This window comes from Choloepus didactylus, chromosome 4, assembly GCF_015220235.1.
Source record: "Choloepus didactylus isolate mChoDid1 chromosome 4, mChoDid1.pri, whole genome shotgun sequence".
NCBI classification, from domain to species: domain Eukaryota; kingdom Metazoa; phylum Chordata; class Mammalia; order Pilosa; family Megalonychidae; genus Choloepus; species Choloepus didactylus.
The window spans coordinates 16,501,789-16,526,424 of NC_051310.1; the positions used below are offsets into that span (position 1 = coordinate 16,501,789).

The following is a 24,636-nucleotide window of genomic DNA, read 5'->3' on the forward strand; positions in this document are numbered from 1 at the left end:
CTGCCATTTTTCTGCAATTCTCACCATTCTCTTCTGCATCATCATGTTCTCCCGCCTTATTGAATCATACCCACTAGCATCCAAACATACCCAAATACCTCCCATCTTAAGAAAAACCTTCATTTATCTCACTTTAACCCCAACCTCCATTTCTCTCTTCCCCTTCAAAACAAAATTTATGGAAATACTTTTTTGTTGATAGTGCTATTTTTTCACCTTCCCTTTTATCCTAATTCCACTACAAGTCAAACTTTTGTTCCACCTCTCCATCGAAACCATTTGAAGATTACCATAGTGTTCATATTGCCAATTCCATCAGCAATTTTTTATCTTCATTTTACTTCCCCTTTCAGCAGCATTTGACACAGTTGACCACTGTCTCCTCAAAACTCTTTCTTCTTTTGGCTTTCTTGACACCACCTTATTGCTTTTCTCTTAACTTCATTTGTCACTCCTTAGTTTTCTAATCTGGCCTCTTTTCTGTAGGACCCTTAAATGATGATGAACCAAGGCTTTGTCCCTTACTCTCTGTCTTTATGTAACATGTTCTCTCTGGCAGACTTAATCTAGTCTCATGGTGGTAATGTCATCTTCAAGCTGATGATTCCCAAATCTATGTTTTTGGTGCTGAACTATCCTTTGAGACAAAACAAACTCCTATTTTCAATTATCTAATTTTCCTTTTGATGTCTAGTGGACATCTCAAATTTAACAAGTCTAATCCGGAACTCTTAATTCCTCTCCTTCTAAAATCTTTTCCTCCCTAGTATTCCTCATTCCAATTAGTATCCAGTTGCTCAAAACTAAAATCTAGGACACATTCTTGGCTGCTTTTACTTTCACAGCATTTTAGGATAATTCTACTTTCTGTCCCCAAGGTGACCACTTCTCTCCTCTGTTAAACCTTGTGTCCAGCCAACATTGTTTTTATACTGGGCTGAGTCACAGTCTCTTAAGTGGTTACCCTGTTTCTGTTCTTGTTCCAGTACAACTCACCCTCCATATAGTCACCAGAGTGATCTTCCCAAGTATAAACCACATCATTATCACTTCTTTGTTTCAAACAGTACAGTGACTTCCTTTGGCCGTTAGAATAAAACCCAAACTCCTTACAATGATCTGCAAAGCCCTAAAGGATCTGCTCATTTCTTTGACCTCGTATTCTAACACTCTCCCATTTGTCCATTGTATTTCAGCCCCTCCTGGTCTTCTTTCATTTCTTTGCACATGCCAAACATTTCCCCATATCAGGGATTTTGTATTAGTTCTTTCTGCCTAGACTCCCAATCTTTATATGGCTCCTTCTCATCATTTATATCTAAGCTTAAAAGCCACCTTTTTGGAGAGGACTTCCATAACCATCCTAACTCAAGTAGCCACCTTTCAAAGGCTTTTAAGTAGCTTCTCATTGCTTATAGGATACAGGCTCCTTAACATGGTCCTCAAGGTTCTGCATGATCTGGCCCATGCCTGTATCGCACTCCATCCTCTGGCTGGCTGTGTTCTGTCCCAGTGGCCTTCATTTAATCCCCAGTCTGTGCCATATTCCTGCACTTGCTGTTTCCTTTGCCTGGAATGTTCTTCTTTCTCCCTGATTTTCCTAGTAACTCTTATTTAACTCTATATTTCAGATTAAGTGATTTTCCTTAAAGAAACTTTTTCTGAACTGAATTGTCCTCTATGTACCTTTACTTTGTAGCACTCCTTGCAGTTGAAATTTTATATTTGTTTATATACTTAAAACTGTAAACTCCAAGAGCACAGGAAACTTGCCTCTTACCATTTCATCCCCTGCACTCAGCACAATGACAAATAATAGGCACTCAATAAATATTGTGGAAGGAAGGAAGGAAGGAAGGAAGGAAGGAAGGAAGGAAGGAAGAATCTATCTATCTATTTATCTGCCTACTTCTCTAACTCTCTGTATATTCATAAAGAGATGCATAGATTGGTGCTCATCAAATGTTAATAAATATTATTTCTGGATTGTAGGGTATGGGAGATTTCTTTTATTTCCTTTTTTGTATTTACCTGTATTTCTTATAGTCTTATAATGAGCATGCATCATGTTTTTGAAAGGATGAAGTGATTATTATTTTTAAAATGATTTTAATAAATGATAGTAAATGGATTAAATGAACACTGAAAAATAGTGCTATCAGTTCTAATCTCTGAGTAGAATAACTGCTAAGCTAGGATACAATATAATGCTCCTGACTTTTTAAATGGACTTACACTGTTAAAGAAAATTAAATGAATTAAATATATGCCACTCATTTTTACTGAAGTTACAGAAATGAAAAATACTCTGAATTAATACTCAATCTGATTTTAATTTCTAAAATAGTTATCAGATCTGGAATTAACCTCTTTCCTATATTACTGTTCTATCCAGCCTAAGTAAGGTAAAGGTTTTAATTTTTCAGATATAGTCAGATTTTAAGGTTCTCATGCATTCACTTTTCTATTGACAACCTCACACTTTTCTATTGACAGCTGTGAACTTTAAACCATAATACTTTCCTTGTCTTTCTTAGCTCCTATTAGTCCCCTTCAATCCTGATTTTATGTCCATTTTGCTATCTCCCTGAACCTGGATGTGAATCTTCATGGTTTGTGTCAAAGTTTGGTGACCTCATTTCTGAACTTAATCTCTTGGCTTGATGATTTAACTGTATGTTGTCTTCTGAATAAACCCTGCCATGACATGCTCAGAATAATGACCCTAACCCCTTTTCCTAATATGTTTTATTTGTCTCTGTTTATTACCTATTTAAATGTCACCCCCAGAACTCTTACACTCAGTTGAATGCCACAAAATACATCTATAAGTCTTTAATTGGCTTTCTCCCACCCAACTAACTAATATTAACATCAATAAAACAGAGCAAAATGGAACTACCTGATGTTTCTTTGTAACTTTCTGCCATAATCAGATTCCCTGTCTCTAGCAATAAGAATTCAATTTTCTCCCTCTTTCCTCATTAAAAAAAAGGGGGTTCCTGATTCAGTTATTCTGGGATGGAGCCTTGGCATCAGTAATTTTCAAAGCTCCCCGGGTGATTCTAAAGTGCAGCAAGGGTTACGGACCACCGATCCAACAATTTTTGTCTCATCAACCCTTTTTGCCTACATCTGGCCAGATGTAAAATGCAGAAAACACTATCTGCAAAGCTTTCAGAATTAAGGCAGCTCTGCTGATGATGTCAGCAATGGTGAGGCAACTTCTTCCTAGATTAAAGCCATATAATGCTAGCTTCAGAGGTCCTGTTAGTCTTCTCAACTTTTCCTTCTCCACATAAAAGGGCAGGTTCAAATCATGAAGATTTTAGGTGGCAGTGATCTTAAGTCAGCTAACCACATGCATGACTGGAAATCTCTGCCTTCAAACTGAACTATCAGTATCAAAGTAATTTAATTACATAATCCAGAGGAGAAACGCCAGCGGCCGCCTCCACCCTGGTCCCTCTTTGCAGCTAGGGGAGAGACTTTTCACAGCCCATGGCTGGGAGCTTCCTTGGGGGAATTCAGGATTCAGCAGGCTTATGACGGTGTACACTTTTCCTCAGCAGAAGCCCATGGTGTGCACATCTTAGAGTCAGGGGTGCCGCACAGAAGGCTGGGAGCCCTCCCGCAATCCCAGGGACTTGTGGGCACACAGCAGACAGGGACTGTGGGGCATTTGAGCTAGAAGATGAGATGCGCAGCTCTGCAGCCCCAGAATATTCCACCCACAGCAACTAGAAGTTAATAACTATCAAAGATCTAGAACACTCACAAATATCTGGAGGTTAAACAACACACTCCTAAACAATCAGTGAGTCAAAAAAGAAATTGCAAGAGAAATTGCTAAATATCCAGAGATGAATGAAAATGAGAACACAGCATATCCAAAAGTGGTATTGAGGGGGAAATTCATAGCTTTAAATGCATACATTAAAAAGGAAGAAACAGCTAAAATCAAAGAACTAATGGAACAACTGAAGAAGCTAGAAAGTGTTCAACAAACTAATTCTAAAGCAACTAGAAGAAAAGAAATAACAAGGATTAAAGCAGAAATAAATGATATGGAAAACAAAACAAAAAAAATAGAGAGAATAAATAAAACCAAAAGTTTGTTCTTTGAGAAGATCAACAAGATCAACAAACCTTCCACTAGACTGGCAAAGTCAAAAAGAACGAAGACCCCAAAAATAAAATAATAAATGAGAGGGAGGATATTACTACAGATCCTGAAGAAATAAAAAAATCCTAAGAGGATACTGTGAAAAACTCTATGCAAACAAACTAGATAATTTAGGGGACATGGATAATTTCTTGGAAACACACAAAAAACCTAGACTGAATAGAGAAGAAATAGAAGACCTCAACAAACCAATCAGAAGTAAAGAGATCCAATCAGTTATTAAAAAGCTTCCTACAAATAGAACCCCAGGACCAGATGGCTTCACAGGGGAGTTCTACCAAACTTTCCAAAAAGAACTGACACCATTCCTACTTAAACTCTTTCAAATAATTGAAGAAAATGAAACACTACCTAACTCATTTTATGAAGCTAACATCACTCTAATACCAAAACTAGATAAAGATGCTACAAGAAAGGAAAACTATAGGCCAATCTCCCTAATGAATATAGATGCAAAAATTCTCAACAAAATACTTGCAAATCAAATTCAAAGACACATCAAAAAAATTATACACCCTGACCAAGTGGGGTTCATCCCAGGCATGCAAGGGTGGTTCAACATAAGAAAATCAATCAACATAATACAACACATTAACAAATCAGAGGGGAAAAATCAACTGATCATCTCAATAGATGCTGAAAAAGCATTCAACAAAATCAGCATCCCTTTTGATAAAAACACTTCAAAATCTAGGAATTGAAGGAAACTTCCTCAATATGATAAAGGGAATATATGAAAAACCCACAGCCAGTATAGTACGCAATGGTGAGAAACTGAAAGCCTTCCCTCTAAGATCAGGAAGGAGACAAGTATACTTGCTGTCACTACTATTATTCAATGTTAGTATCTAGAAATTCTAGTCAGAGCAATTCAGCAAGGCAAAGAAATAAAAGGCATCCAAATTGGAAAGGAAGAAGCAAAGCTCTCGTTATTCTGCAGATGATACAATCTTATACTTGGAAGATCCTGAGAAATCGACGACACACCTACTTGAGCTAATGAACAAATTCAGCAAAGTGGTGGGAAATGAGATTAATGCACATAAGTCAGCAACGTTCCTATACAGTAGAAATGACATAACTGAAGAGACATTCAAGAAAAAGATTCCATTCCCAATAGCAACTAAAAAAATTAAGTACCTAGGAATAAACGTAACCAAGGATGTAAAAGACCTCTACACCGAAAATTACTTAACTCTCTAAAAGAAATAAAAGGGGGACATAAAGAGATGGAGAGATATTCCATGTTCATGCTTAGGAAGAATAAACATCATTAAGATGTCAATCTTACCCAAACTGATCTACAGATTCAATGCAATTCCCATCAAAATTCCAACAATCTACTTTGCAGGCTTGGAAAAGCTAGTCATCAAATTTATTTGGAAGGGAAAGATGCCTTGAATTTCTAAACACATTCCAAAAAAGAAAAACAAAATGGGAGGACTTATACTGCCTGACTTTGAAGCCTACTATAAAGCCACAGTTGTCAAAACAGCATGGTATTGGCACAACAATAGACATATTGATCAATGGAATTGAATCAAGAATCTGGAAATAGATGCCCAGATCTATGGTTGACTGATTTTTGAAAAGGCCCCCAAATCCACTGAACTGGGACATAACAGCCTCTTCAACAAATGGGGTTGGGAGAACAGGATCTCTATATCCAAAAGAATGAAAAAGAATGCATACCCTATACAAAAATTAACTCAATTTGGATCAAAGATCTCAATATAAGAGACAATACTGTAAAACTCCTAGAAGATAATGTAGGGAGACATCTTCAAGACCTAGTATTAAGAGGTTGCTTCTTAGACCTTAACACCTAAATCAATCAATGAAAAAAAAAAAAAGATAAATGGGAACTCCTCAGGATTAAAATCTTCTGTACCTCAAAGGAATTTGTCAAAAAGGTAAAGAGGCAGCCAACTCAATGGGAGAACATATTTGGAAACTGTATTTGATAAGAGATTGATAATCTTGTATATATAAAGAAATCTTACAACTCAATGACAGTAGTACAAACAGCCCAATTATAAAATGGGCAAAAGATATGAGAAGACATTTCTCTGAAAAGGAAATACAAATGGCTAAAAAACAAATGAAAAAATGTTCATCTTCACAAGCTATTAGGGAGATGCAAATCAAGAGCACACTGAGGTATCATCTCACACCAATAAGAATGGCTGCCATTAAACACACAGGAAACTACCAGTGCTGGAGAGTATGTGGTGAAATTGGAACTCTTATTCATTGCTGGTTGGACTATAAAATGGTTCAGCCACTCTGGAAGACAATTTGTTGGTTCCTTAGAAAACTAAGTATTGAGTTACCCTAAGATCCAGCAATTTCACTTCTCAGTTTTTACTCAGAGTATCTGAAAGCAGTGACACAAACAGATATTTGTACACTGATGTTCATAGAGGCATTATCCACAACTGCCAACAGATGGAAACAGCCTAAATGTCCTTCATCAGATGAGTAGATAAACAAAATGTGATATATACAACATGATGGAATACTACACATCAGTAAGAAGGAACGAGGTCATGAAACATATGAGAACATGGATGAATCTTGAAGACATAATGCTGAGTGAAATGAGCCAGACACAAAAGGACAGGTATTGTATGTTACCACTAATGTGAATTCTGTGAAAAATGTAAAATAATTGTCTTATAGTGTAGAATATAGGGGACCTAGAGATAGACAGCAGCTAGTGAAGGAGGAACGATAATCTAATAAAACAGACAAGATATTGAGGGTGATCTTATTGGTATGGGAATGCTCAGGTGTGACTATGATTCATTAATTTTCTTTTGGTATGGTAGGAGTATATTTGAAGGAATGATGTTATTTTAGGATATTTGTTTTTCCCATTGCTTTGTTTTTTTTGTTTGGAAATCTTTTTTTATTTGATAAATAAAGTGAAAAAAATTTTTAAAAGGTGAAGGAAAACTTTTTAGATACTTCACTACTCTTGGGTTCACATGTGAGGTATATATTATTAAATTTTTGAAAAGCAGATTCAGAAAATGCCATACATTAATAAAAGTGACCCTACCTTCTAGTGAGAGCAAATGCACCCCTTTGTTTCCAAAATTAAAAAATAGGTTCTTTGTCTTAAAACTGTACATCAGCTTCTGTAACCCTGGAATACAATTGAGATCAGTTTGTCATAGAGACTGGTCTGTAACTTAATTTTAATCTAAAAATATTAAACAAAATAAAGCACTTATTTACTGCTTACTTCTCCATGAAATATTTCTAAACTTTGCGGGGATCTGATTATGTGATATCATGTTCAGCAGCTATTATCATCCCCAATTAGAATATAGTATACTGTCATCTGTAGAACTAGACTTAATGCTTAGAGAGGCAAAGCTCGTCTTTTGTTTTCTTCTTCCTTAAAGAAGTGGGCAATAACATTTCCTTCTACATCTTTCCCCACACAGAAAAGAGTTAGGAGTTAAAAATATACTTCATAATATGGTTGTCTTAAAGCCCAACTAATTTGCCACCTTTTCAGTTATATCCTGTTGACAAGGCTTCAGATTAATGTTGCACATTTGACAAGACTCTTAACATTCCCAATTATGGCCAAGGAAATGTAGGATCAGGGAACAAAGTCCTTTCAGTATTTCCAGCATGGTCAGTCCTCTTTTAAGAGATTCTCATGAGGCTATAGGAAATATTTTTTTCTATTTTAAAAATTACTAATATTGTAGTAAATCAAGCACAGTTTCTTCTTCCTTGGTGTTTACATTTTAATTTTCTTCTTTGGAGTTTTTTGAGTAACATCTTTATGCTTAGAAAGATATAAAACAAACTACTTTAATAGTTAAGTACAACTTGGAAGATATTTTAATAGACATGATAAACCAGTACATTAAACAGAGTTTATTCTAAGGGCATTTTATTCCCATATTTTTCTTAGGGGTTGATCAGATGCTTGGCTAAAATCTTGTATGGTAGTCTGAAGTTACTTAATCTTTCCAAAGCTTGGAGAAGTGGGATTCAAATTGAGGGGAGGGAAGTTGGGAAAGGTAAGACAATGAATGCGCTGAAAGGTGGAACAGATGGAGGCTTGTGCCCCTAAAGACCTAGCACCATAGAATTGAGTTATTCACTTGGTAAATTAAATAGCCTTAATTGTCCTTTTGTTTCATGTTAGGTGTTTATCTAGGTCTAAGTTTTTATGGATTTTGGAAATATGATGATACCATATGGTATAACATGACAGATAACATCTATTCCCAACTCGAAGAAGGTAATTTCTTTAACAGTGTCTTCAACTTCAGCATTTCATTTATGTTAATTACTTGATTAATATTTATGAAATCTCTTTACTTTGTTGAGAAGTTCCATTTCTTAACTTTTTGACTCATGGTATAATTTTTTTTTCTTTTAGAACAAATAGGACTTTCAGTGGTGGATCTGGTTTTAACAAATCATTTTTTAGTTATCCTCACCTCTTTGGGTCTTTTTGTAAGTGGAGATCTTCGTTATCCATCAGCCTCAGTATTAAGGGTATGTGAATTGCTTTAGAACTAATAGTTAACCTTAAATATTTTTCTGTGATATCCAGAAGAAATATCTGATATTTGTTATGTGTAGTATATCTTAGAATTGAAATCCTTCTTCCTCTTAAAAAAATGTAAAGACATAATACAACAATTTTTTCTTTGCTTTAAAGTTGGATATATAATTTGGAAGTTATGCTAGTGCTGTTGCTACACAAATTTATAATACAGTTAAAAATGCACACATGTAGAAAATATGTATGTACATATTTATTTTATTTTATTTTAAAATTACTTAATTTATCAAATAAAAAACATTTTTTGTTGTATGTTTTTATTTATAGCTCTACATGTTCCCAAAATACTTTAAGAAATTTTTAAAGCTGAATAGACTATTAGAAAGTAACAAAAGATAAAATTAAGTGTTGAGATTGAGACAAGGGGAATATAGGTTTAGGTGAGAATACACAATATGCATAACATGAAATTATTAAACATGTTAATAATCCCATCTCAAAAATTGCCATAGTAGAAATAAGACCAGTAACAAGGATTTAGGAACATTAGGAGAAAAGATGAGAGATATAGAAGGGATGATTGCATAGGTTGAGAGACAGATATTTTTTAAAACATGGTAATTAGTATCTTTCTTCAGGTATATGAATTTCCAGAGCCTTCCCTGCTTTCTCACCCTTTATGAGAAAGCACCAGTTGCTGCTCAGACAGTTAATATATCTAGCCTTTTGTTGTGCTTATCACATGATTTCTAAAGCAGAGAGTTGAAGAAACTAACAAGGCTACTTTGATTTACATTTAAAAGCACAGAGAAGTGGGAATAAGCTGTATACCCTGAGGTCTTGATCTCTGAATGGCACTGGGCTGGGCAGAAGGAAGAAAGTGACAAAGGAAAAGGGGATGGCAGACCTAGTATTTTCTTTGATACTTCTGTAATTCCTCTCTTTAAATCATTAAAAGGTGTGGTTTTGATCTCAAATCCTTGGTGGAAGAAAGTTAAGGTGTAAGTAAAAAAATAAAATGTCATGAAACTAGGCAAAAATTGAGGGGCAAATAACAGGATGTTGTGTAAACTATTTTGTGATGACAATTCTAACTGCTGTGATATAAAAAAAAAGCACAATCTCCTTTGGTATAATACAAATTGTTATGCTTTATTATTCCTTCTGATGTGTAAGGAAAAATTAAAGTTTCTTCTTTTTTCTTCTAGTTTTCAAGGGCAGAATTTTGTGGTTTTGAAAGGGTAAGAAACTTTAAATTTCTAAGGGTTGGTTAGAAAGATTGGTTTCTAAGGGTTGCTTTTTTCCTAATTTGCACAAAAGTGCATCTGATTTAACAACAGCTTTGCTTCTGACCCTTTTGGGTATTTTGTTCCTTCAGTTATCTCCTTTCTTTCTTACAAAATCAAGTTTTCTGACTCAACAAGGTCATTTCCATCAACCTATAAGCATGCTTCAATTTGAAAACAAAAACAAAATTATGACTATTCCCAGCCTTTTGCTATGTACCCTTCCTATTCTGTCCTGATAAACACTTGTGTGCACACGTGTGTGTACACACACACACTCATACTTTCTAGGAGGGGGAGTCAAGTGAAGTAACTATAACTAACCTACTGTACTAATTAGAGGAAAAATGATGCAGGGAATTGGGAATGTCAGATAGGCAAAACTTTTTTACATTACAAAGGATAGAGGGAAATAACTGCCAAAATGGGATTCCAAAGCTAGCTGAACTATATCATTCAAGAATAAGGGAAAAGAAAAGAAAAGAAATTTTCACCTATACAGACGTTAAAAGAGTTGCTACCCACAGACCCATGAAGGCATGGGGCACCAGAAACAACAACTAGAATGTAGGCCCTGAGCTCTCGGAGAGCAGGAATCTAGTCTGTGCTGTTCACTACTGAATCCGTGTGTCTCAGATGGTGCCTCACACAAGGAGGGCACCTAGTAAATATGTGTTGAAAAAATAGAGTTGGTGTAAATTATAACAGTTACAAATTTTATGTTGAATAATTAGATGGAACCAAAATTCTACACAGTATAACAGGAAGAATGGTGATAGTTTGCAGTTGATGATCACTGTACTCCACTAGCCATGTACCGTGTTGTAGGTCTGTGCCTCCCTAGAAGAAGGGGTGCTTTTTTTCTAATTTGCATAAAAGTGCCATCTGATTTAACCACAGCTCCACTTCTGACCCTTTTGGGTATTTAGGATCCTTGTTTGGGAAAAGGATTGATATGGTAAATAACTTCAGAATTCATAAGAAAAAATGTATAGTTCAACATATGTGTTAAAAATTAAAGAATAGAGGAGAATCTAAGATGGCAGCTAGGAGAGACAGGGCAGAAGGACACCTCTGTGAAAAATACTAGATAAGGGCCAGGAAGTGACCCAGAATACCAGTTCCAGTGATGCACCAGCTGGACAGGGTTTGCTAAATCCACAGGGATCATGCACTTGGTGAAACTGGGAGTCTGCATTCTGAAACGAGTGAGTAAGCTGGCTGAATGTCTGACGGCTGTGCTGCGGTGTTGGGAAACCATGGGTTGGCATTTGGAGGTGGACTAGTTCTTTTTTAAACAACCCAAAGGTGGCTGCAGATGTGGCAGCAAGAACTGCTGCGTGGCAGGAACAGGCTATGCGAATGCCTCAATATCTGGTGTGGAAGATAGCCTTTAACACACCCGCTGCTAATTGTCTCAGAGCGAGGAAGGCAGAAGTGAGCCAAAAGGGGAGAATAGCCACGCTTCTTGTGGCCATCTTCCCAACGGGCTGGGAACACTTCTGCCCGGCGCAGGCGCCACAGCCCAGAGCCGCTCCAAGAGACCCAGTGTGACGGGAAGTGTTTCCAGCAACACAAGCACATGCCACAATATCGGGTGTGGACGGTGGCCTTTTCCACACCCACAGCTGATTGTCCTGGAGCTGGGAAGGTGGAGCTGTGCTAAAAGGGGGAAATTGATACGCCCCATTCAGCCATCCTTGCAGCAGGTTGGGAACGCCCCTGCACAGCCCGGCGGCCCAGGGCTTCCCTTGAGAGATGCTGCACACTTGTGACATAGCACAACCTTCCCTCAGCTGAGGCTCTAGAAGGGCACGGCTGGGAAGAGGGACCCATTTGGAAATCCCAGGGACCATACACCAACACCAAGGACTTGTGGGTCAGCGGCAGAGACGATCTGTGGCGAGACTGAAATGAAGGTGTAGACTCTTGCAACAGCCTTAAATCTCCAGGAACACCTGGGAGGTTTGATTATTAAAGCTGCTCTCCCTCCCTAACTGCTCAGACAAAGGCCTACATTCAGAGCGGACAGCACCAACAACACACCCAAACTTGGTGCACCAATTGGACTCCACAAGAATCAGACTCCCACACACCACAAAGACAAAGTTGGGGAGAACTGACTTGAGGGGAATAAGTGACTCGTGGACGCCATCTGCTGGTTAGTTAGAGAAAGTGTAAGCCACCAAGATGTAGATCTGACAAATTAGAGATTAGTCTTTGAATAGCGCTACGTATCCTAAATGAACCCTATCAAGTAAAGCAAATGCCAAGAGGCCAAAAACAACAGAAAACTTTAAAGCATATGAAAAAAACAGATAATGTGGATAACCCAAACCCAAACACCCAAATCAAAAGATCAGAGGAGACACAGTACTTGGAGCAATTAATCAACGAACTAAAGACAAACAATGAGAGCATGCCACAGGATATAAAGGGCATGAAGAAGACCCTAGAAGAACATAAAGAAGAAATTGCAACATTAAATAAAAAAATAGATGATCTTATGGAAATAAAAGAAATTGTTGACCAAATTGAAAAGATTCTGGATACTCATAGTACAAGACTAGGGGAAACTGAACAACAAATCAGCAACCTCGAGGACCACAGAACAGAAAATGAAAGAACAAAAGAAAGAATGGGGAAAAAATTGAAAAAATTGAAATGGACTTCAGGGTTATGACAGATAAAATAAAACATCCAAATATAAGATTCATTGGTGTCCCACCAGGGGAAGATAAGGGTAAAGGTCTAGAAAGAGTATTAAAAGAAATTGTTGGGGAAAACTTCCCAAACCTTCTACACAATATAAATACACAAAGCATAAATGCTCAGCAAACTCCAAATAGAATAAATCCAAATAAACCCATTCCAAGACATACTCTGATCAGACTTTCAAATACTGAAGAAAAGGAGCAAGTTCTGAAAGCAGCAAGAGAAAAGCAATTCACCACATGCAAAGGAAACTGCATAAGACTAAGTAGTGACTACTCAGGGGCCACCATGGAGGTGAGAAGGCAGTGGCATGACATATTTAAAACTCTGAGAGAGAAAAATTTCCAACCAAGAATACTTTATTCAGCAAAGCTCTCCTTCAAATTTGAGGGAAAGCTTAAATTTTTCACAAACAATGCTGAGAGATTTTGCTAATAAAAGACCTGCCCTACTTCAGGTACTAAAGGGAGCCCTACCGACAGAGAAACAAAGAAAGGAGAGAGAGATAGAGAAAGGTTCAGTACTAAAGAGATTCAATATTGGTTCATTAAAGGACAATAAGAAAGAGAGGGAAAAATATATGTGACATACATAAACCAAAGAATAGGATGGCTGATTCAAGAAATGCCTTCACAGTAATAACGTTGAATGTAAATAGATTAAAATCCCCAATTAAAAGATATAGATTGGCAGAATGGATCAAAAAATATGAACCATCAATATGTTGCATGCAAAAGACTCATGTAGACACAGGGACATGAAGAAATTGAAAGTGAAAGGATGGAAAAAATATTTCATGCAAGCTACAGCCAAAAGAAAGCAGGAGTAGCAATGTAGCAATATTAATTTCAGATAAAACAGACTTTAAATGCAAGGATGTTATGAGAGACAAAGAAGGCCACTACATACTAATAAAAGGGGCAATTCAAGAAGAAGAAATAACAATCATAAATATTTATGCACCCAGTCATGGTGCCACAAAATGCATGAGACAAACACTGGCAAAACTAAAGGATGCAATGGATGTTTCCACAATAATTGTGGGAGACTTCAACACATCACTCTCTCCTATAGATAGATCAACCATAGAGACCAATAAGGAAATTGAAAACCTAAACAATCTGATAAATGAATTGGATTTAACAGACATATATAGAACATTACATCCCAGATCACCAGGATACACATTCTTCTCTAGTGATCACGTAACTTTCTCCAGAATAGATCATATGCTGGGACATAAAACAAGCCTCAATAAATTTTTGAAAAAAAAAATTGAAATTATTCAAAGCACATCCTCTGACCACAATGGAATACAATTAGAAGCCAATAACCATCAGAGACTTAGAAAATTCACAAACACTTGGAGGTTAAAAATGAGGAGGAGATGAAAACATTCCCAGATAATCAAAAGCTGAGGGACTTCATCACCAGTAGATCAGTCCTATAAGAAATGCTAAAGGGAATTGTGCAGGCAGAAAGGAAGGGACACTAAACAATTGACTGAAACCACATGAAAAAATAAAGATTTCTAGTAAAGATCACATGGTAAATATAAATACCTATACTACTGTATTTTTGATTTGTAACTCCACTATTTACTTCCCATAGGATCTAAAATACATAAAGTGTAATGATAAATCAGTGGTTTTGGACTAATGTAAAATATGTAATTTTTGGCAAGAACTACATAAAGGTGGGGGAATGGAGTATAGGAATGTAGTTTATGTGTCCTATTGAAGTTAAGTTGGTATCAAAGAAAACAAGATTGTTATAGATTTAGGATGTTAAATTTAAGCCCCACGGTAAACACAAAGTATCAGAGAATATGATCATAGAGATGAAAAGTAGAGTATGGGTTACAAGAAGTGGGGGAAGGGGCGATGGGGAGTTAATAAGAAATGAGTGTAGGGTTTCTGTTTTGGGTGATGGGAAATTTCTAGTAATGGATGGTGGGAAGGTGATGGCATTGCAACATTGTGAATGTGATTAATCCCACTTAATGGAATGCTTGGGAGGGGTTGGAATGGGAAGATTTATGCTATATATATGTTTCCACAATTGAAAAAAAAAAGACAATCTGAATAGACAATGACAATTAAATGCCATAGAGGATCCTGGATGAGATCTAAGAATAGAGGAGAAAAGGCTCAAAAGGACACAATTGGGACATAAGAAAAAAATGAAATATAGAATATAAGTTTTATATCAATGTAAATTTCTTGAACTTCTTAACTACACTTAATGTGATTACATAAATGAATATTCTTGTTCATAGGAACTGTATATGTGAATTATATTATTTGTTCAAGGATGTGTGCAACTTGCTCTCATATGTTCAGAAGACAGAGCAATAGATGATGGATGATAGATAGGGAGGGAGGGAGGGAAAGAAAGAAATGGTAAAGTGACAAAATATTAAAGTTGGTAGATTGGGTATCAGGAGAGGGGGGTTGGGATATGCTGGAGTTCTGTGTATGGGTTTGTATTATTTTTGCAACTGTCCTGTAAGTTTCAATTTATTTCAAAATAAAAAGTAAAAAAAAAAAAAATTAAGGAATAACTACTAAAATAGAAATATACCTAAAGCTTCCAAACTATCAGAGAAGGAAAAAAGTATTAAAAAATAATCCATGAAGAAAGGAGGGAAACAGATGCAAAGAGAAAAGGATGAAAAACAAACTATAAAGTCAGATGGTAGAAATAAATCCAAATGTATCAGCAATTGCAATAATTGTAAATGGATATTATAGAAAACTAAACAAAATCTAGCTATGTGCTAATTACAGGAGACACACCCAAAACAGAATCATGCAAAAAGTTGTAAAATAAAAGGATGGAGGAGACCATGGGAAGATTATGACCTGAGCTTTGCTCCCTACTCGTCAAGGGCCATGAATGCATCTCCAGTCTACCTGCCAAAAGGCTACTGAGCTTCCAGGCCTCTGGAGCCACTTGAAGTCTTGAGCTATAAGGAATTCCACTCAGGAGACCTGGTGGGTATTTTGTCTCTCATGGGTATTGGCAACACAGAGCCACAGGTAGAGGATTGGCATGTGCACCCTGAAGGGAGCTTGGATTGTAGAGCCCCATGAACTCCCAGAGAAGGTTTCTATCAGCCCCACTGAGTGTAACTCATCCTTCAGAGAAAGCCTTAATAGGAGGGATACATTCTCCCTTTGCCTGCCTGAAGTGGGCAGGTTAAAGGGGATCTGGAAGCAGAGGAGCCTCTTTTTGGTTCTAGGTGACAGAATGGCAGCCCAGTGCATTAGAGGCCATTTTGCCTTCTACTACTCCAGTATTGCCACAATTTGAGGCATTCCAGAAACCATACCTGAGCCCTTTCTCCAAAACAATCTAAGGAGCCCAGCATCCTAAGAGAAAAGATCATAAGAGACAGCAGCTGAGCAAGAACATTTAATTAATTCAATCATTTAACAAATATTAAATAAGCACCTACTGTGTTGTTACTGTTAGTGGCACTGGAATATAGGAAGAAAAAAAAATACAGTCAATGTCCATAGAGTTTCAAATGCTCTGGAAAAATTCTCTGGGACTAAATACTAAAAACTGCAATTAAATAGTAGATAGACTGAGGACAGAATAGCCACAGCTTCGATGCAGATTTGAAGTACAAAGATCAAGAGGAAGAAAGTTTTCAATGTATCTGGTGAAAACAGATAGAAATCAAGAGTGCAAAAATGAGCCTTTGAGGAGAGATCCAGAAGGTTTAAGAGGTGAATGGCAGAATTTATGCAAGGAACAAAAGAGGATCATATAGAGGAGAAGCAATAAAAACACCAAAATTAAGAAAAATCCAAGGCTATATATTGAAAAGAGCCACCAAATTCCTGGCAACATTGATGAAAAAATATCGTAAAAATATTTCTGAATTTGGAGGTTAACGGGAAACTATTACAAGCTTCCAAACAAAAGAGCAAAAGTAAAATATACCACACTGGTATTCGACTTCACTTCTACAACAGTAGAAGCCAGAAGACAGTGAAATGAACATTTATTAAGACAAAAGAACCCAAGTCCAAGAATCCTATTAGTAGTGAAGAGATTATGTATCTTTCATATTAAGAAAATTCATAGAATATATCATCCAGTTATCCTAAGTGAGAAAATACTCAAGAAAGAATTTTAACATAATGACAAATGAATAAGGACATATCTTTCAGTAAAGCGGAAGATAAAGAGGAGAGGAAACAGTCATGAGCAATGTTTGATTGTTTCATTTTTTTCTAATAGCTATTTATGTGTTTTCTATCTATCTACATAAAACTTTTGGAGTGCTAGAGAAGGATTCTTGAAACAGAGGGGACATTCTATAAGGGAAATTAGAATTTTAAACATCTGAAACTTATTATTTTCAAATAGATAAAACATTAAAATCATTAAAAAAAAATCCATAAGGTTATGAAAAGAATACATTGAGAAGTCTCACTCCCACCTCAGCATATTCTCACCCTTCTCCTCCCTATCCACTGCAAGTCACCATTTTATTTGTTTCTTTTATATCTTTCCAGTTATGTTTTAAATATAAATTCAAATGATTGTGACTAGATATTCTTCTTCTCCTCTTACACTATATATTAAGTATAATACATACATATCTTGCTTTTTTCTATCAATATACCACAAAAGAAAATAATCCATATCAATACATGGAGAATGTCCTTTCTTTTTTCTTTTTAACAGCTGCAAATATTCCATTGTTTGGTCTTAGCAGGATTTATCTTGCCTATTGGTAGATTTGCTATTACAAAAAATGCTGGCAATAATTTTGTGCACAGCCACCTTATATGTGTTCAGGAATCTGTGTAATACAGGTCTAGAGCTTGGATTGGCAGATCAAAGGGTCAATACTTATTTGATGTTAAAAGACATACAAAATCCTTCATGGTTAAAGCCTTCCTGACCTCTTCAGCCTTGTCACCCTGTTCTTCACTTTAAATCACTTATTCACTTTCCCTGTAATGTGCCAACATTACTCATACTTCTAATCCTTTACATAAAATGTTTTATCTTCTTAGCATGCCCTCCCCCTGATCCCTTCCATTTCACTTAGAGAATTTTTACTCATTCTTCAGTAATGAGTTGAAACTCCTAGTGTTAACTCCCATCAATTACCAACATATTTTGTCTTTTTAGTCACCTGACAAGTCTCACAAGACTTTAGGTTTCAAGTCAAGGGCTTTATTATTTACTATTAGGTCCTAATAAGTTATCACACTGCCTTATACATAGGTGATCTCAATATTTGTTGAGTCTGTGAGGGGATGAAGACAGACTGGATTCAAATCTTGGACTAATTTATTATCCATGTAACATGTAACTTTGAACAAGTTGTAGTTCTCCCTGGTCCTCAATTTCTTAATTTTCAAATGCACACAATAATATATATACTACTTAAAGTGAGGTGATTAAATAACATTACATATGAAAAAAAACCTCATGATATGAAGTAGATACTGAAAAAAAAAAATGTTGGAGTCTCTCCCACACATGCATAGTCAGGACCTTTCTGAAGACAAATGACAGAAACAAAATGGAAGCTGATTTTAGCAAAAGAAGGGATGTTATTGATGCATGTAAATGAGGAATTCAGTGGTTGAATCTGGCTTCCAGAAATGATTGGGTTCAGGGCCCAACAGATGTCTGCAAGACTCTGTCTTCTCAACCTTTGGGTCTGCTTTCCTCTATATTAGCTTCATTTTCAGTAGGTTTACTCCACTTGTCAATGAGAATAGCCAACAGGTTTATATACTGCCAGTTTAGAAATCCCGACAGTAATAAAATATCTCTTGCCTAGTAGTCCCAGTAAAAGTCTCAGAGGGGACTCTCATTGGCCTGACTTGAATTTAGGGTAGAGTCATGTGCTTACTCTTGAAGTGGATCCTGATCAGAATTACATTATCCCCAAGGATAATCACAATACTGTTAAAAACAAACAACAAACAAACAACAACAACAACAACAAAAACACAAAGGGAATCTAAAGAGAAGGAAGGGGAAATGTTCTGGGTCTAGTAAAGTTTCTATATTAATCACCCAGGTATTATAATGATGACTATGGTATCCTGTAAACCTGAAGATTTATATGAGAAATCATTGTCCATTCCATTTTAAAGTTTTTTGTTTGTTTGTTTAAACAACAGGAATTTATTAGCTCATGGTTTCAGAGGCTAGAAAGCTTGCTTCCTCCCAGGGTCAGTAGTATTCTGGCTGGCCAGCAATCCTTGGATTCCTTGGCTTCCCTGTCACATGGTGATGTCCTTTCCTTTCTCTTCTGGGCCCTGTTAACTTCCAGCTTCTGGCTCCTCTGCATGGCTTTCTTTCTATAAGGTGTCTAGTTATAGGACTAAGACCCATCTTGATTCAGTTGGCCACACCTTAACTAAAAACAACATCTTCAAAAGGTCCTGTACTGGAGGTCTTTATTTCCTTATGCTGCTTCAATCCCCACCCTATCTAAGGTCCTTTTCTTTCAGTCTGAAGAACTCCCTTTAGCATTGCTTGTAGTGGTGATGAAGTTCCTCAGCTTTTATTTATGTGGGAATGTCTGAATCTCTCCCTCAATTTTGAAAGACAGTCTCACCAGATATAAAATTCTATTAAAAATCACCAGTTGGCAATTACTTTCTTTCAGCACTTTAAATATTTCATCCCACTGCCTTCTTGCCTTCATGGTTTCTGATGAGAAATTGACATTTAATTTTATTGGGACTCCCTTATACATAACAGGTTGCTTTTATCTTGCAGCTTTCAGAACTCTCTCCTTGTCCTTGGCATTTAGCAGTTTGATTACTATGTGTTTTGGCATGTTTGTCTTCGAGTTTATCCTGTTTGGGTTTTGTTGGGTTCTTGAATGTACATATTCACGTGTTTTGCTAAGTTTGGGAGGTTTACTGCCATTATTACTTTGATTATTCCTTCTGCCCCTTTCTCTCTTTCTTCTCCTTCTGGGACTTCCATAATATGCATATTGGTATGCTTGATGATGTCTCACAGGTCTCTTAGGCTCTGTCCACTTTTAAAATTATTTTTTCTTTTTGCACCTCAGTTTGAATTATTTCAATTATCTTTTCTTTGAGTTTACTGATTCTTTCTTCTGCCAGCTCTAATCTGCTGTTGAAAACCTCTAGAAAAATTTTCAACTCCAGTATTTCTATTGGGTTCCTTTTTAAATTTTCCATCTCTTTATTGGGATTTTCATATTGTTCATTCATTGTTTTCCTGGTATCCATTAGTTTCTTCTCTGTGTCTTCTTTTATCTCCTTGCGCATACGGAGGATCATATTTTTAGCCTTTGGTATGGCCAGAGTCCATTCTTCTTCACTGATGGGTTCTGGATTTTTATCCTCTTCCTTTAGATGGACCATCATTTCTTGTTTCTTTGTCTTTGTTCCAATTTGCTAATGTTGCCATTATGCAAAATACCAGAAATGGATTGGCTTTTATAAAGGGGGTTCACTTGGTTAGAAAGTTACAGTCCTAAGACCATAAAAGTGTCCAAACTAAGGCATTAACGATAGGATACCTTTACTGAAGCACTGTCAGTGGCGTCTGGAACACCTCTGTCAGCTGGGAAGGCATGTGGCTGCCATTTGCTGGTGCTGGATTGTGTTTCAGCTCCTCTCTCAGCTCCTGTGCATCCTTAGCTTAGCAGCTCCAAATGTCCTTCTGTTTGCAACTCCTAGCAACTCTCAGCATCTCTGTCAGCAACCAAGCATCTCTCCAAAAGTCTCCCTCAGCTGTTCTTGGGGCGTTTTGTCCTCTCTTTGCTTCTCTAGAGCAAACTCTGGGCCAGCATCTCAAAGCATAGGCAAGCATCTGGGCCTGTGTCAGCTCTTTTAAAGGACTCCAGTAAACTAATCAAGACCTACCCTGAATGGGCGTGGTCAAATCTCCATGGAAACATTCAAGCAGGAGGTCATACCCTAATCAAAAAGATTAATAACTCTGCCCCCACAAGATTGCATTAAAGAATATGCCTTTTGGGGGGACACAATACATCCAAACCAGCACATCTTCTAATCTTGTTGCATACTGTACATTTTAATATTTTCAAGTGTTAATTCTGGGATTTATTCTTGAGTTCTCTGTTCCTTAAGTTTGTATCCTGCTAGGGATATGACAGAGATTTCCTTGGGTGGCAGGAGCTAACAAAAACAAGCAAAGCAAATAAAAAATCACCTTTCACAGTCTTTGCAAATTGACTCTGTGTTGGCTGTGTTGTCCTTCAGAAGTTAGCCCTCTTATCAAGAAGATCAGCCTGAGGCAGAAGTGAAGTGAAGGGTCCTCTCTGTATTTTCTGAGCCTGTGTCTGGTCCTGGGCTTGTGCTTGTTCCTGGCCTTAAGAATTCCCCCTTTTATAGGAATTCCAATGTCCCCTCTACTCCCTATGTAATATACTGCTCCCTCTTATGGTAAATGCTTATTATATTTCCTAAATCAGGTAATCCTTTGTCCCAGCCCACTTTGACTTAATTGTTTCTTACACTATTTTAGCTGTCAGGAAGTTGCTTCTGCCTACATGGCAAGTCCCGGGAAGGCAAGCAAAAGATGAATTTCCTGGTTCAGTTTTCAGGCTGCCACCTGATAGATTGGCACTGACTTACAGGCACCCCAGTATGCTCATAGGGGTTACTCTGCTCCTTCCAGAACAGGGTCAGGGACCCACAATGGGATTGCATGCTGGCTCCACACCACACTGGGGAGGAAGTAAGGAAGGGACCGGCATGGGCACCCTGAGCTTTTCCTACTATTTTTAAAGCTGTATTTTGTTGATTCAGCACTTTCCTGGTTACTGCAACTCTTTAACTGTTTTCTTGAGTTTTGAGGAAAATGGCTCTGCCAGTTTTTGCTAGTTATTCAAAGATTCTGTGGGGAAATGCCATCTTTTGGGGAAATGGCATTCTGTGGGGAAATGCCATCATCTCAAACAAACAGATTTAAAAGATTTTTATGCACAGATTATACAGATTTGTATTACTGGTCTATATAAATGCAAGAAGGTATCCCTTATGTTTCTCAATAATTTGAAAGTAAGTATCTTCTTATAACAAGACTCAAACTCTTGCATATTATTTACTATCCAAAATATATAATCTCATCTTCTTTGAAGTTTCTCTCTGTGATGGTTCGAAGCTGTTTCGTACTTCTGAAAATCATGTTCTTAAAGCTAATCCATTCCTGTGGGTGCAGATCCATTATAATAGAATCTTTCGGTGCTAGGATCTTAAGATGTGACCCACCTCATTCAGGATGGGTCTTAATCCTCTTCCTGGAGTCCTTTATAAAAGCATAAAATTCAGTCACACAAAGAGATAGCCACAGAAACAGAGAGAGAAGGCCCCAGAAGCCAGCCAAAAGCTGAAAGCAATGAAACTCAAAGAGAAGGGAGAGACCAGCGGATGCCAGAGGAGTCCAGGATCGCTGGCAGCGTGTCTTCCTGGAAGAAGCATCACCTGATGGTGCCTTGATTTGGACCTTTTCATGGCTTCAGAACTGTAAGCCTGTAAGCTAATAAATCCCCATTGTTAAAAGCCAGCCCAGTTCTGCTATTTTGCATTTTGGAAGCCTAGCAGACTAAAACACTCTTATAGCCAAGTTTCAAACTCTGAATTTTTGTGATTTTTCCCATATTTGTAGCCATTATTAATAAACCATATCCTTAGTTTAGATGGTGTTATGATTTCTGAACCTTCTTTGCATACTAGGAGTATGGTTGTAAAGTCCATAGTTATTCTAGAGAATCTTCTATGGTCTAGAAATAGTTTACTTGGTTCCTAGATTCTGAATCTCTGCAGAGAAGTCCAGGATCAGAGGGGCATATCCCAGGTTAATCTGTCTTGGACTCTTGGAGTGTCTTGGGAATTTGGGAGATCCTGAAAATGATAGAGATACTTATGGTTCCACTGAGACTGGATTAAGACGGCCTCTCCAGAGACAATGCTCATTAAAACAGACATTTTGGAATGTTTACTCCTTTGGAAACACTTAACTAAGTAATAATAATAAGAGAAGTTATTAGATAATATTATTTAATAATAGAGAACTCTTTCTCTGCCAAGAACTATGCTAAACACATATGTTATCTCATTCTGCCTTCTCCATAACTGTTGCTGTTCTGGATTACAAATCCGGAAACAGGAGATAAAGAGGCATGACGCGATGTTCCCTTTAGGAACTTTTGCTTTGTTTGGGAGATTGAATTGTTGGGACCCTTGTGGTACATATTTCATCAACTCTAATATGCCTTTGATTTTAAGATGCCTTATGTTATGAAATACCAAGTAAGATGGAAAAAAAATTGCCAAATAAAACTCTGATACATCCCAATTTTAAAAATGTTCAAATGTGAAAAAATATGTACAAAATACCATAATCCTGTTGGTTTTTGCTGCTGTTAGGGTTCTGTGAAGACTCCTCAAGCCTAGTTGCAGCTAATGAAGAATAGAAGATAAACATGTGACCACTGTAGCTGTGATGAAAGGCTAGAAGCTCCTGGTAGCTTTAGAAGAAGGTTCATAGATAGGGGTATATCTGTTAACATAGACTAATAACATGTGACACTTGTTTTCTTTCATTCCCTTCTTGTGTGTTGTTCAAAATGTGTACTCTTGTTTTTTGTTCTCATTCTACAACGTTTTATTTTATTTGCATGTAATTTGTCTCTATTTGCCTCACATTCTTGAATTAGAATATTTTGAAGTTTTTAAATGTTTTTCTGTTTTATATCTTAAGTCTACATATTGTCTAGTGTATATTTTTGTTTATTTATTTATATAGGTTGACTATATCAAAGGAAAATTGTGGTATAATGAAAAATGTTTCGCTAACAGAGAACGCTTTGAAGGTAAATTTTAGTTAAAGATATAGTCGCAGGTTTTTCAACATGGGTAACATATATAGATTAGATAAAATGATGTAAAATTAAAATAAAATAAAGTGTAAATATAACTACGTTATATATAAGTTAACGGTCTAAAACGAAAATGTTTTAATTTAAATAAGGAATAGGCACACCCTGCTATAACTGCAAGAAAATTGTGTTCAAGTATATATTAATCAATGGTACATAGCTTTGAGTGTTTTTATTTATGAAGACTATTTCATTAACCTTAACCTGTATAGTTTTAGAAATATAGATGCTGCTTGTAATTTCTGTACCTTTATGTTTTACAGTTGACTATGTTACTATCACATTTGACAGAAACAAGACCCTGAGTGAGGTATGGTATTGAATTTTTTAAATTGCATTTTTATTGAGATATATTCACATAACATGCAATCATTCAAGGTGTATAATCAGTTGTTCATAGTTGTGCATTGATCACTATAATCAATCTTTAAACATTTTCATTGCTCCAAAAAATAAGATAAAAAAGAGCAAAAAAGAATAAAAAAGAACATCCAAAACATTCCATTCCCCTCCTCCCCCCATTGTTCATTTACTTTTTTTCACACTCATTCAATGTTTTTTTAACATTATCAAAAAATTAAAAAAATAAAAAATAGCAACATTTCAAACAAAACTGAAACAAAGGAATAAGAAAAAACAAACAACCTAAAATAACTATATTGCTTCCAACATGTTCCTACCATATCCAAGGTAAGAAATTTTATTGTATGAATTATGAATTGCTATTAGTCTAAAAAATGGCATATGCAGGCTGAAAGACTTAACAACCACTTTTTGCTTCCAATGGTATCTGTACTTGTGTTTAATGGTAGTTATCTAATTATTTTAAATCTGAACCTGCACAGTGATACCAGAAAAACAATCCATACCAGAAAGAGATGTTTTACAGTGCTTTCTGAACTCTCATCTCCCAGGAGAGAGGCACAGCTATTAGACACTTTAAAATATGATTTGTGATCAATCAGGCAACACGATT

General features: G+C 36.5%; 1 protein-coding gene across 1 annotated transcript in view; it reads left to right on the forward strand.

The window, feature by feature from the left end:
• The window catches only part of CATSPERB (cation channel sperm associated auxiliary subunit beta), a 188,590-nt gene that overhangs the window by 44,163 nt on the left and 119,791 nt on the right, over positions 1-24,636 (forward strand). The window contains exons 7-11 of the mRNA XM_037835252.1: positions 8,361-8,456; positions 8,598-8,716; positions 9,935-9,967; positions 23,528-23,594; positions 23,924-23,970. Of these exons, the coding sequence (XP_037691180.1) occupies positions 8,361-8,456; positions 8,598-8,716; positions 9,935-9,967; positions 23,528-23,594; positions 23,924-23,970 (362 nt within the window). The remainder of the gene's footprint in view (positions 1-8,360; positions 8,457-8,597; positions 8,717-9,934; positions 9,968-23,527; positions 23,595-23,923; positions 23,971-24,636) is intronic.